The sequence below is a fragment of the Mesocricetus auratus genome, unplaced genomic scaffold (assembly GCF_017639785.1).
Source record: "Mesocricetus auratus isolate SY011 unplaced genomic scaffold, BCM_Maur_2.0 Super-Scaffold_100014, whole genome shotgun sequence".
Taxonomy (NCBI): Eukaryota; Metazoa; Chordata; class Mammalia; order Rodentia; family Cricetidae; genus Mesocricetus; species Mesocricetus auratus.
The window spans coordinates 36,724,365-36,738,733 of NW_024429197.1; the positions used below are offsets into that span (position 1 = coordinate 36,724,365).

Sequence of the window (14,369 nt, forward strand, 5' to 3'; positions counted from 1 at the left end):
TCAGATAACAAGCTACCCTTGGGACCTAGGGATTGAGGAAAGCTAGACCAACAGGTGACTGAATAAAATGATATATTTGGGGATGTTTTCACCATGGTGAAACTTCCCAGTGATTTAAAATCTTAGGAGAGGGGGTATAATAGGTTATTGGACTGGCCTTTAAAAATGTGGGCAAAGGAAAGGGTGAATGTAGAGATGGAAGGATCACTGTAGCAAATGATATACTCCATAAGGACCTTAAAATTCAAAGAAGCATGCATGCAAGAAGGGCCCATTCTATAAGGCCGGAAACCCTATAACTGCCCATATTCCTAAGGATGTCCAGAAGACAGAGCCTTTATTAAAATAGTGAAGCTAAAGAGATACTTGTGTCATTCAAAAGCCTGGGGATAATGATAGATAGAAGATGATGGCAATATGTGTAATAACATCTATAGACAGCAGAAGCTAGTAGATGGCACATACCCACCAAAGAGACACGAACAGAATGACTGCAACACATAGGACATTTAGAATTCATCAGCAATTATCAAGCTATAACATGTATGGTTTATATGTTATTGGTTCATTAGGAGAAAGGTATATAGACAGCTTCATAATATGTAGTTTCACCTTGCAAATCTGTATGGCATATCCCACTATACACATAAACCATATGCCCCTGTCTATGGATGCTAGGCTTATAAGCCTGTACAGAAGATCACTATGTATACACTATAAGCAATTATGAAGCAATAATAAGCACTTGTGTATTTAAACATATCTAGACATAGAACACATATAGTAAAAGTTCCACAGGACTGGTGGTCCCCAGTATAATCTTATTTAATGCACTAATCTGCAATAAAAGAGGGTGGATCATGGAATATTGCAATAAACTAGTTAGGAGATGGAATGTAGTAATAGAACATTGCATTTGACTAGTGTGCAAAAAACCCTAGATTCAATCCCCAATGCTGGGAAGAAAGAGGAAGGAAGGAAGGAAGGAAGGAAGGAAGGAAGGAAGGAAGGAAGGAAGGAAGGAAGGAAGGAAGGAAGGAAGGCAAGAGATGGAGGAAAGAAGAAAGGAAGAAAATTACAATTAAGTTAAACTATCATAAGCTAGCTAAGCTGTCACTCTGGTTAATACTGCTGCACCACATGTGATTTATGAGAGATTAATCCAGTCTTGACTACCCAGAATGTTACCACTGAACATTCACTATTGTTTTCTCTCTTTTTTTCCTGTCAGAAAGAAGTCTAGAATAAATTCCCATTCACAGGGACAGACAGCAGTGGACATTCACCATCTTGCCCTGAGGCTACGATAATTCTCCTGCTGTCTGTCATAACACTATCAGATAGTTTTAAATGACCAGGGCATTCTGTAGAACATCACATTTGTCCACTATATTGAGAATGGCATGTTAATTGTACCGAATGAAACAAAACTGTACTGAATTCAGTTAATTGTACTGAATGAAACAAAATCCAGAGATAAAGGCTCTCATAGAGGTAGAATATTTGGAGTTTTAATGTGAGCACCATGAAATATCTTTTCCAAAGTAAAATGTTAGTTATAAGTTGTCCCTCAAAACCAAAAAAGAGACATGACATTTGATAGCTGTTTTCAAACTTGTGAAGCTGCATACAATGTAATACAGTACTAAAATGGCCCATGTGTCAGGTGATACAAAGAAATGTTAGTGTTAAGTGGAGCCCAGAGCAAGAAAGATACAAGACTGTTGCTTAATCGTGCTACAGTGGTAGCAAAATATGTTCTGCACAATACACACTTTTAGCGCTCCAGATCAAAGCTATGACATCTGTATCACAGAATAACTTGCTTCCTCAACATAGCGATGTGCAGGACAGACTGCACCAGCACATGTATTCTCAATTCTGCATCCTTTGACAACATTCCCACTTGGATTAGTCACTGTAGAAATATTTACAACAGAGACTCAGCAAGAGATATAAACCAGGGTAATATTTTTAGAGGTAATTAGAGAACATTTACCAACACACCACAGATTCTACCAGAATCACCAAAATCATAGTCAGGTGACTTCAGCAGGAATTCACCGTACCATGGAGATGATATGGCTTAAGCAAAGTCCAGCACTTTACAGGGTGTCAGGAAATTGCTCAAACCTAGCCCATGTCTCACTATCACAACTGTGTCTCTTACTTCACATCTTTTAATTAACTCATGGACTATTTCCTACTCCCTGCTGATGAGGAAAAACCCAAGACTTGTTCGTGGGATGAATCAACTCAATATGTGGGTGCAAGCTAAAAATGAGTTCTTAATATATCACTGAGTAGCTCTGAAAATGATGGTTAAGGGAAGAGTCCTGAAGTTGGTATATTTAGACTAATGAATAACTGGTTAGGGCTTTGGCATAACCAAAACTGGAGGAGTTGAATGAACAGTTCTGGGTAAGAGGTATATGGATGGACCTATAGGAATGGGCACAGTCTGTGTGGACTCCTATATTGTGTGTTCATGTGTAGCACCAGAGAAAAAGCCAACCAAATGCAGGCCTGAAATAATAGCTTCTTGGGGTGGCTGATACAAGGGGACTGAGTGCAAGGCCTGACTGGGCTTCAGAGTTAGTCCAAGACTAGCCTGAGTAATTTAACAATAGCAAAGAATACATTTTACTTTAACTTAGTTTAAAAAAAAAACGTAAGGAGGAACTGGATGGGACTGGCACTCTGTGGCAAAGCTTCCCTTGTGGTAAATGCATTAAGCCTTGGGTTTGATGTCTGATACACAACAGTGAAAGAAGAATTCCAAAGGTGCCTTTTCCGGTGACTCTTCCCAGAGCCAGTAAGCAAAACACACAGCTCAGAAGTGAAGATGGCCTGGAATCAAGACACCAGACGCAGAGTGCCTAAGTGTGAAGTCATTGGTTGTCTTCAAATTGCCAAACCCCAACTTAACGTAACCTATTTGAGGGAACACAGTTTCTTTGCTTGCCCTGATTGGATTTCTTTGTTCCTGTATTGCCAGGACTGTTCACACGTGCCATATCCTCTTGTTTTTTGGACTGTTTCTCATTTGGTGTTTGTCCTTTGTTTGCTATGGAAATTCATTTGTGGACTCTATAACTCTTGTCTAAAAAAAAGACCTTGGAACATCCAATGTGTTACTTTTGTTTTATCTTTCATTATTATCCAATAGAAGCCTGTTTTCTAATGAGAGAGAGAAAGGGAGTGGATCCAATAGGAAGGGGGGTGGTGGAAAACTGGGTGAAGTAGAGGGAGGAAAAATTGTAATCAAGATATGTAAGAAAAAAATCTATTTTCAATAAAAGGAAAAAAGGATAACCAATATGAATAATACTTTGCCTTAAAGTATTTATTAAATTACATTTTCCTGGAAAGTTTTTGAGTGATAGTCTGGATATTTTTAGTGGTTTGAATAAGAATATATTCCTTAGGCTGTGTGACTTTAACACTTGTCCCCAGTTAGTGGTACTACTGATTTAGGGGGCCTCACTGGAGATAGTATGACTTGGTACTATTGATTTAGGGGGCACGGCCTCACTGGAGATAGTATGACTTGGTACTATTGATTTAGGGAGCACGGCCTCACTGGAGATAGTATGACTTGGGTCTTTAGAGGCTCCCAGCACCATCAATTTTCTCTTTCTGATTCTTTCTCCTGTTTGAAGATGACAGTTCTTAGCTTCCTGTTCCTGCCAGCATGTCTGACACTTGTCACCATGCCTCTCACCATGATCTAACTCCTATCCCCCTGGAACCATAACCAAAATAAACTCTTCATTCTTAAAAAAAGATAACAAAAGAAATTCACTAACAGAAGGAAAGAAATAAGACGATAGAAAAGTCTCCATGTCTTTGAACTTTTTCAACAAGGGAGGAAAATGGTTTTGTTTCCATTTTTTTTATCTTATTTGAATCCTCAAAAGGGCAAAGGTTGGTGCTGAGAGTGGCTTAATGGACCCAACAGCAAGGCCAACCTGCTGGAATCCTGACCGTACTGCTGCCAGATGCTAAATGAAAGGTGAAAATTTTAAAAGCTGGGGAAATTTAAAGAAGAATTTGCTTCTCATTCTCTATGTTGCCCCTTCAGAGGGTCAGGAATGGCCACAAAATCATATCTCAGCCTCCTTCTATCTCTCACTTTATATCCAGAAAAAAAGACTGATTGAATATTTCTTGGCATTTCTGGAAGAATAAACTGGCCATGCACAGTACAAGCCTTCTCTCCCTCACTGAGCAATGTTTCTCTGGAGTGTCCCACCCAGGTTGTACAAAGGTTAGTAGTCTTCCTCCATATCTACATAGGATGTGGAGGTGAACTCAGATCTAACATCTCCTGCTACTGAGAGATAATTCCATCTTCATTTTACATATAACATTGTTGTGCCCAAATTCTGAACCCCAAAATCACCAAGAAGCCCATTTGAATGAAAAAGCAAAGAGTCTTTTATTGTAGTTGTTTAACGAGCTAACCCCATTAGCTCAGGCCCTTCATCCATCCACTGCAGCAGATAGCTGGAGAAAAGACCCCCAAGAAACGATGAGGTAGGGTTCTTATACTGCAGCATAAGGGGAGTGTCTAGGGGTATGCAACAGTCTAGGGATTGGTGCGCTTCCAGGCTTGGACAACCTTCCCTGTGTTGATTGGTGAACTGGTTGTTATGGCCCATAGGTCCTCCCAGGGCGGTTGCTATGCTCTGTACATCACTGTTGTGCACTTGTCTGTAAAGCACACCCAGAGCAGTAAAGCACAGCCCCACCAGCTAACTTCTGATTGGTTCCTTGCCATGAGGAGGGCATGTGACCTCCTAGTGACCAGGACAGGAGTGGCAAGGTCAAAAGAGCACATGTTAGCCTGTCATTGCCGCTAAAACGGGGGGGGGGGGCTGGTCCCTTCAACATGACAATGACACAGCTATATACATCAGGAGTGCTTTTTTTTAATTCTCACTACAACTCTGAAAAGTAGGAATTATAACACCACTGTCAGTTCATTTGGAAAAGGAAGACAAGCAGTTAGAGATCACACTTTAAAACTGGACTTTGGTGATGGATTATTTATTTCCTTCTTCATTGCTGTGATACAATACCCTAATGAGAAGCAACTGAGAGGGGGCTAACAGTTCCAGTTCATTGTGGTAGGAAAGGCATGGTAGAAGGATCATGAGGCTGGCCTGGGAGTCAGGGAGCAGAGCAACTGCACCCCATCTGCACACAAGGAGCAGAGAGGGAGAGCAGAAAAACAGACCAGGCTACCCTCAAAGCCTGTCCCAGGAAGTATCTCCTTCAGCAAGGCTTTCCTTCTCAAGACTCCATATCCTTCTCGTGGCACCATCAGCTGGGGACTGAGTGTTCAAACACAGGAGCTTGTGAAGCATATTTCCCAACCAAACCACAGGAGGAAATTTCTAACACCATCTTTCTCCATGACAAATAAAACCTTTTTGTATCCCAGGTTTTGGGCTAGCTCCCCTGACTCCCCTGACGCAAATGTGTTCTATGTAAGTTCAGTATTCTATTTATCTTTATATTCTTTATCTAGCATTGATCCTGTAAAACACACATAGGTCTATCTTTATGACTAATTTAGCAAACTGGTAAGGAATTCAAGGTCAGTTTCTGTCCTTGGATTATTGTTGAAGCGATTATAGCACTGGGAGTCATGTCCTCAAGATCCTTAATTCAGAACAAGCATCAGAAAACTGCCTGGTAAGCTAATCTATACCACCGCATATTTCTGCAAACACGGGTTTATTGGAACACAGTGACACTTGCTCATTTACACACTGTAGTCTATGGCTACTTTGACAAAACAGCAGCAGTGTTGAATAGTTATGACAGACCTTGAAGCTTACAACATTGAAAATATTTACTGCCTGGCACTTTACAACAAATACTAGCTGACAGCTGGTCTAGACATGGAATTGATGCCATATTCAGCACTCTGAGAGGTAAGTATAATTATTTCTCACACGTGGCTGACTTCCTTACCCAATGAACTTTGCTTTTTTTTTTTTTTTTGGTTTTTCGAGACAGGGTTTCTCTGTGGCTTTGGAGCCTGTCCTGGAACTCGCTTGGTAGTCCAGGCTGGTCTCGAACTCACAGAGATCCGCCTGCCTCTGCCTCCTGAGTGCTGGGATTAAAGGCGTGCACCACCAACGCCCGGCTGAACTTTGCTTTTCAAACATAATTTTTATTGGTTTTTTGAGAATTTCACACTACGCACCCCAATCCCATTCATCCCTCCATCCTTCTGTATCCTCTTTTACCCTTATAATACTGCTCCCCAAAGGAAAGTTTTAAAATAAATAAAAATAAAAGAAAAAATTTTAAAATAGAAAACAAGTAAAAATATAACTCAAAAACAAACAAAAAACCACTTCTCTCCTCTGTCTTTGCCACCTCTCCATTACCTCTCCATTCACCTTGTGGAATTGGGAGCTTTGATGTACCACGCATTATACCCTTTTATCTAACAGTTTTGCTTGCAAACTTCATTGTATGATGTGTTCTTAGTCAGGTTTAAGGCCTCAGGCTTCTAGTACACCATCAATAATGGACTCTCACCAAAACCTCTCAGATATGCTGCTGTTGTCCCGAGTCATGGAGATCCAGTGGTTACAGTTCTGTAGGACCAGTCCCTTCATGAATTCCAACTGGTCATAGATGGGATAGAACCCAAAGCCCTTGATGTCTGTCTGGGTGGTAACTGAGCTGGTCAGTTCAGGCCTGTGGGACTACCCCTCTCAGGTTAGGGGAGGAGTCAGCACTCCCATGCCCATGGTTAGGGGCGGGGCCAACTTTTCCAAGTGTGTGTTTGGGGGGGCACAGCTCTTCAGTGAGGAGGGGTAGGGTGGTTCTCCCAGGAACCACACACCTACCTGGTATCAATTGCCTTGAGCAGGAAGAAGAAACCACAGGTCTGCCCAGTTCCATTAGGACCCAGTGGATAAAGGACACCCAATGGACTTTCATCAAGTGGCAGTGGTGTTAGCTAGCAGAGCACTACTGACTCACTTCTAGTAAAATACTCTAATCAGAGTCCTCTACCAGCAATTTCAACAGTCTTCAACCAGCAACATCCCAGTAGATTCATTTACAAAGAATGCATGTTGTATTAGTTAGGTTCTTATTGCTGTGAAGAGACACTGTAAGTATGGCAACCCTTATAAATGAAAACATTTAATTGAGGTGCTCACTTACAGTTTCAGAGATTTAGTCCATTATCATCATGGCAGGAAGCATGACCACATGCAGGCAGACATGAAGCTGGCTACATCTTGACCAGAAGGCAGCAGGAAGTTGACTGACTCACTGGATGGTATTCTGAACATAGGAAACCCCAATACCTGTCCCCACAGTGACACACTTCCTTCAACAAAGCCATACCTATGCCAACAAAGCAATTAGTGCAACCTGCTATTAGTGCAATTCCTTAAGCTTATGGTAGCCAAATACACTCAAACTATCGCACAAGTAAAAGTTTCTATTTGCTTGAATTTAAAAATAAATTATTAAAAAAATTAAATTTTGTTGTATTTTATAAAGGATATACTTAATATAAAGAAAATAAGTATGTTATAAATAAATTAGTAAGATATATTAGGTGACAATGGAAAACACTATATAATTTTCAGATCCATTTCTCTCTATACCACTGACTCCAGAATAAGCTACTCATATTTGAGACATAGTGTATTAGGTATTTTTTTCATTTCTGTGAGTGAATATTTAACAAGAAGCAACTGAAGAGTGAAGGACCTATTGTGGCTTATGGTTTAAGAAGGGGTACAGTAAATCATGGCAGAGAAGACATGATGATAGGCCTGATCACATTGTTTCTGCAGTCAGGAATGAATGAAAAGTGATCATGCTACAAAAACTCCAAGGCCTGTCCCAGTGACCCTCTTCCTCCAGCAAGCCTGCACCTCCCAAAGGTTGTACAATCTTCCCAAACAGTGCCACCAACTTGGGGACAAGTGTTCAAAAACACATAAGGGAGGGTACAATTCACATTCAGACTACAGCATTCTGCCTTTGGACCCATAGGCCCATGGTCATTTCGTGATGCAAAATGCATTCATTCCAACTTCAAAAGTTCTATAGTCTTAAACAGCCCCAATACTGTTCAAAAGTCAAGTCTCCTCTGTGATTCACAGCAACCCTATCCTGGCTACTTTTATGTCAACAGCCCATGGTGCCTCAACCCTACATAAAGTCCATTACTTTTGAGTTTAGCCTTACTCAAGTTCTCAGAACACAGGCAGCACACAGCCCGATTCTTTGCCAGAATTTAATAGGGTTTAATAAGCTTAAAGCCCACTTCCCATCTCCCTGTAGGGTCTGTGAAACCTGAAGCCTCTGGAACCTCGGGAGAGGGACCTTCACTGGCTGTAATTCTCTAGGCATTCTGGTCCTCTGAAATCCTGCCAGAATGACCCACTAACTGCTGCTTACGGTGTTCTAGGGCTTCACTGGCCCACAATTCTAAATTCTCCCACATTCAATCTGCAAACCTGTTTCAAAGGCCTGAGAATCTGATGGTCAGGGTTGCCACAGCAACAGCCCCAATTCTTGGTATTGATTTTCTGTACTAGTTGTACTGGTCCATCATTGTGACCAGATATTTAAAAAGAAATGATGTAGGGAGGAAGGGTGTATTCTTTTACAGTTAAAGAAAAGATGCAGTTCCTCATGGGACTGGGAAGGTATGCTGGCAGAATCATGAGACACCTCGTCTTGTTGCATTGTATCTGCAGGTAGGAAGCACACACTGTGCAAGAAGAGGCACTGGGCTGCAAAACATCCAGGCCCAACCCCAGTCACTCACTTCCCCCAGCAAGCATATAACTCCCAAAGATTCCATAGCCTTCCTAAAAGACACTCAAGTGTTCAAATATCAGTCTACAGGGGACATTTCACATTCAAACAACATTTGGTTTCTGTTTTTGAAAGGATTTTATTGACTAGTGATCAAGAAGAGAGAAACTAAACTTACTGGCTATCTAATGAATAAATATTTTCTCCTAAGCTAAGTTTCTTTTATTGAGTAACCAATTTAATCCTTCCAATCACCTACGTAGTATGTATTATATCTCTTTTTGTTGTTACAAACAAATGTATTGAACTTAGATAAGTAAGCATTCCCCAAACTAAGAGACAAATTTTGGTACTTCTAAGAAGAAGGCAATTCTATGATTGCTTACATTTCCTGCATTAAAGACATTTTACATGGAACATTTCATTTATTTTGCTATTCAAACTGCTAAATCTTATATACAGATCATCCCTCTCCACGGCCAGTCACCACTTCATGGGGGATGACCTCGGTGAACTTCTGAGGAAGACTCTGGAATGATAAAGGGTATAGCTCAGGAAGTATGTCCTTGTTAACTGATACGGAAGCATCTTAGTAGTTAACAACAGGTACACCTTGCCAAGGTTCTGGAAAGTAAATCCCAAAAGCTGCAAGATTCTAAACCTGCAGTTATGCACAAGCACAAACAGAATTCATATCTGAGTTGTGTGGCTAAGAAAACTGTGGGGACGCACGTCCCCATAGTTCTCAATGAACAGCTAGCTCAGTGATGGCTATGATGTGAACTCAGGTCAGAACATAAAAGCTGGTGGTTCTCCAAATGTAAACCCACCTCTCTTGCAACACCGAAGTGTCTTTTCTGCCACACACAGATTGTTTGGTGAGCACTTTCCCACTGTCAGTTGTGACTCCTGAAGTCACATGGATCTAATTCTCAGTAGATTAAACACCAAGTAAAGATGCTCTGCATCGCCGGAGCTCGGCATGCAGTGAGGGCAAAAGTGCACTGGAAGTCACAGAATTAATGATTTATTAGACCAATGTCATGCAATAATTTGTTGTGCTCAGTCTTTCTCCTAATAAATTATTTTAAACATGATTTTTAAAGTATAGCATTATTATAACTTTAAATTATGTAATTTAGAACATGTTTTTTATTTTAACAAAACTCTCCATTTTATATAAGCAATTCATTATTGGAAAATACTTGAAACAAGAAAGCTAGAACATATATCTGAAGTGAAGTCATGGAATAATTTTGTCCGGAGTCCTATGATTTTATTTTCTTGGTTACCATTTCAACAAAAGTTTCTTTCACAAATACTGTAAAACAGCCTCTTAGTACAATTCTCTTTTAATGCATGTAGATGTATACAAGTGTGTGTGTGTGTGTGTTCATGTGTATACAAGTGTGTGCTCATGTGTATGCATGTGCATGAATATAGAGAGCCCAAGGCAGCCAGAGGACAATGTCTGATGCCATCCTCAGGGCGTTTTTCAACTCCTCTGAGGAAAGAGTATCTGTTTGGTCTCACCAAGTAGGCTAGTCTGACTGGAAAATTAACTCCAGAAATTCCCCTGCCTCTGTCTATCCCAGTGCTGAGATTTTAGGAGCATGCCACCACCCTCAGATTTACTGAATGTGAATCTTGGAGATCAAATTCAAGTCCTGAAGCTTTAGAGGCAAGCGCTTTACCCACTGAGCCAACACCCCAGTTCTCATAGTACAATTCTCATTCCTACTAGGATTTAGAATGGAGAGTTTCATATCAAAATAAATCCAGAGATTTGTAAAATAGGATTATAACTTTTAAAGCTAGGGGTATGTGTACAGCAGAACAACAAAAACATTTAAGAACTACCCAGTAGCATTCTAGGGTACAATTTTGCTCTTCTGAATTAAAAGTCTCAACACACACTGAGTGGATTTATAGTGAAACAAATAGATCACAGGCTGCTAAGTTTGTTTTATGCTTGACAGTGTTGCAAATGCATCCTACTCTCTCCTCGGTAGGCTCTATGTGAGGCATGTTCCTTCTCATCTTAAGAAGCAGATATTCTTGCCATTGTTTAAGAGTTTCTTCAACCTGATACCCAAGGGAAACTAGCTCTCAAGCAGACAACAGTCTTCTGTTTCCACAGACATCGACTGCTGTTTTAACAACACAATTGCATTTGAAATAATTGGAAAATAAGATTTAGAACTGCCCTTGGCTTTTGAGGCTACTCACCACTCCTGGCTCACAGTTGTTATAGCAATGCTGGGAAGCGTTGTCAAAGGTAGAGTGGTTGGCCTGGAAATGCCATCTCCCTCAGGGGTCCTTGCCCTTTCACTCTGTCTCTGGGACAACGGTGGCAGCTGTAAGTTTCCTGAACAGCACCTTCTGCCTCTCCAGAGGTCAATCCCAAGGGTGTAACTGGAAGAACTATAGGATTTACTCAAGCTGCATTCAAAATAGTCCTTAACATTCTGCAGGAAACAAAAAGAAAGAAAACAAGAAAAACAGATGAAACTCAAATGTCTAAATGACAGAGTTAGATAAGAGCCTAAACGATCCAGCTGTCACTGAGGAAGCCCTGATTCGTTATCTCACAATCACAATCTGATGTCAGAAGCCAACAAGAGAGACTGGTGGGGTGGGGGTGGGGCTGGTTTCTACTTTTTAGTACAAACCTATCAGTTGTATGTTCTTAGAGATCGTGAGACTCAAAGGTGACGTTTACCAGGAGTAGCATATGGATTGGAAGAATTTTCTTTCTTCCTTCCTTTCTTTCTTCCTTCCTTCTTTTTCCTTTCTTTCTTCCTTCTGTCTTCTTTCTTCCTTTTTAGGATTTATTTATTTATTATATGTTCAGTGTTCTGCCTGCATGTGTCACAGCAGGCCAGAAGAGGGCACCAGATCTCACTACAGATGGTTGTGAGCCATCGTGGTTGCTGGGAATTGAACTCAGAACCTCTGGAAGAACAGCCAGTGCTCTTAACCTCTGAACCATCTCTCCAGTCCAGAAGCATTCTCTCTCTCTCTCTCTCTCTCTCTCTCTCTCTCTCTCTCTCTCTCTCTCTCTCTCTCTCTCTGTTAAAATGATGAAATTTGCTAAATTGGTCATATATTTTAGAAAACAATTTATCATTCTGTTATAGTTAAAAAAGTATAAAGAAATAAATATGAAATTAAATATTCAGTATTTTAAAGCAAGCAGAGTGTTTTTAATTAGAGTCAGCCAGCTGTCTCTGTTCCTATGTTCAAACCTCATGGCTAGTAATGCTGTTGTTTTGTTATTACTGAATTATACAAGAGTTCAGATAGAAGATATACATCATCCAGTCCTGAAGAGCCCTGTTCAAGTCCATACTGAATGCTGACATGAATGGAATACAAGTAACAGGACAAAAGCATTCTGATAACAAGTAAGAGTCTCTCTTTCTTCCCATTCTCTGTGTAACAATGGTTCCTAGTCCTGCTGGGAGTGGAAATCCCAAATGAGTGTCTGTCTGGGACAGTGTTCTTATCAGCCCAAATACAGACAGTGTTGCCACATTGCAATGGCCACCGAGATCAACCAGCAAAAGCTGTAACTTTTACTCTTCTAATGAAGCTCCTGTCGTGGTGCCAAGGCTATTCAACTGATGATCATTCTGTGGCCCTGAAAACACTGGTCACACCAGAACATTACCTGGAGTTTCAGCACACATATGATGCGCATTATCACAGTCTCATACTGTATTACGTAAGAGGGCTTCCTTAGTAGAAAGGCGTGGCATCTCACTTCACAGATTCTCTGTCCTGTTGGTTAACATTTACATGGTCCGTACAAGACCATGTTCTTGATTCTCAGATATGCTAGACAAGTGCTCTATCACTGTGCTATATTCTGAACAACTCTTTGAAAATATTCATTTTCATTGATGTGTACATGTCTGTTGAGGGGTACCAGCAGAGATCAGATGAGGACATTGGATCTCTGGAAATGGAGTTACAGGTGGCTCTGAGTGGCCTGATACGGGTGCCAGGAACCAAGCTTAAATCCTTTCTGATAGAGGAGCAAGCACTCTTAACTGATGAGTGGAATCTCCAGCCTCCTTAATCTTTTATTACTTTTTATTTTGAGATAAGGTCTCTCTCATTTACCCAGGATGCTCTTGAACTCAGAGCACAGTCCAGGCTGGCCTTGAATGTGTCATCCTGCCCCAGAACCCTGATTAGATTCAACAGATCAATCCACATTCTGATGACAAATCTGGGCAAGAAATGATGTGGCAATTTTCAGGAACTCTGCTCTCTCTACCTTGAAAGGGAGTATTATCATATTTTCCTATACTTGACATATAATTTTGAAATACCATCTATTTAAAATTCAACATAAGCATTACCTGGTGACAGGGAATTGACACAATCTAGAATCTTCCAGAGTGTGAAATGCTCTAGAATGCACCAGGATCAGGTTTAATGCTTAATAATTAGTTGCATACATTATAGCTCTAGTGCTTGCTGCATTCTAGGGGTGATGTGTGTGAGTGTGTGTGTGTATGTGTGTGTTTGTGTATGACAGAGAGCTTAGAGACAGAAAGAAAACCTGACACGTGTGTGTGTGTGCACACGTGTGTATTAAAATACTTAAAAACTCCTTAAAGAGACAGAGTATACAAAATCTTAGTGAACAGTGAAGGTGAATATAGAATATACCAAAGGACAAAAATCCTACATTCAGTATCAAATATGCATGTAAAGAAAATTACAGTTTTCTGGAGGGCAAGGTCTCAACTATACATAAGAGACACTGCCCCGAAGTAAAGAGATAAAGACACCATTTAGTTAAATTGCCAGACACCAGGGCTTTCTGATTAAGTGTAGAGTATTTTTCTCTTTTAGGAGAAGTAAACATTACCAGCCAGGATTGACAGCAGTAAATGGACTAAATGGATTCTTGGTGCTTTCCACTGGATAGATAACAAATTCATACCCAACACCCCCACACACACACACACACACAACTTCCACATACTGCTGGCAAGTTTTTTTTTTTTTTTGTCATCTCAGCTTTGGCTGGGACATCTGGAAAGAGGGACCCTCTGTCAGACTAACCAGTCAGGTGGGCAAGTCTTTGGAGCATTTTCCTTATTAGCGAGAAAGGGCTCAGTCCACTGTGGGCAGTGACATCCTAGCACTGGTGGTCCTGGGTTGTGTCAGAAAGCAAGCTGAACAGACCACAGGAAGAAGCCAGGAAGCAGAATGTCTCCACAGTCCCTGCTTCAGTTCCTGACTCCGGGTTCCTACCTGCCTGACTTCCTTCACGGGGTACTGATCAGAACACACAAGCTAGGTAAGCCTTTTCTCCCCAAGTCGCTTTCTACCATGCTCTTTATCACAGCAATCAATGCAAGCTAGGATAGAAATTTGTACCCAGATCATGAGATATTGCTGTGCCAAACTGGACAATGCAGTTTGGAGAGGATTTTAGAAGTGTTTGGAACCTGGGGCTGGGAAAGTCATTAGCCCTTAGAGTTTAATAGGCTGTTTTGTGGGAGCTTGGAAAGTAAGAATGCTGAAAACAATGG

The 14,369-nt window shown here is 40.8% G+C and overlaps 1 protein-coding gene across 1 annotated transcript in view; it reads right to left on the reverse strand.

The window, feature by feature from the left end:
- Pde4b (phosphodiesterase 4B) overlaps positions 1–14,369 on the reverse strand; it is a 538,982-nt gene that overhangs the window by 419,114 nt on the left and 105,499 nt on the right. Inside the window, exon 3 of the mRNA XM_040757097.1 lies at positions 11,044–11,282. Coding sequence (XP_040613031.1) covers positions 11,044–11,282 — 239 coding nt within the window. The remainder of the gene's footprint in view (positions 1–11,043; positions 11,283–14,369) is intronic.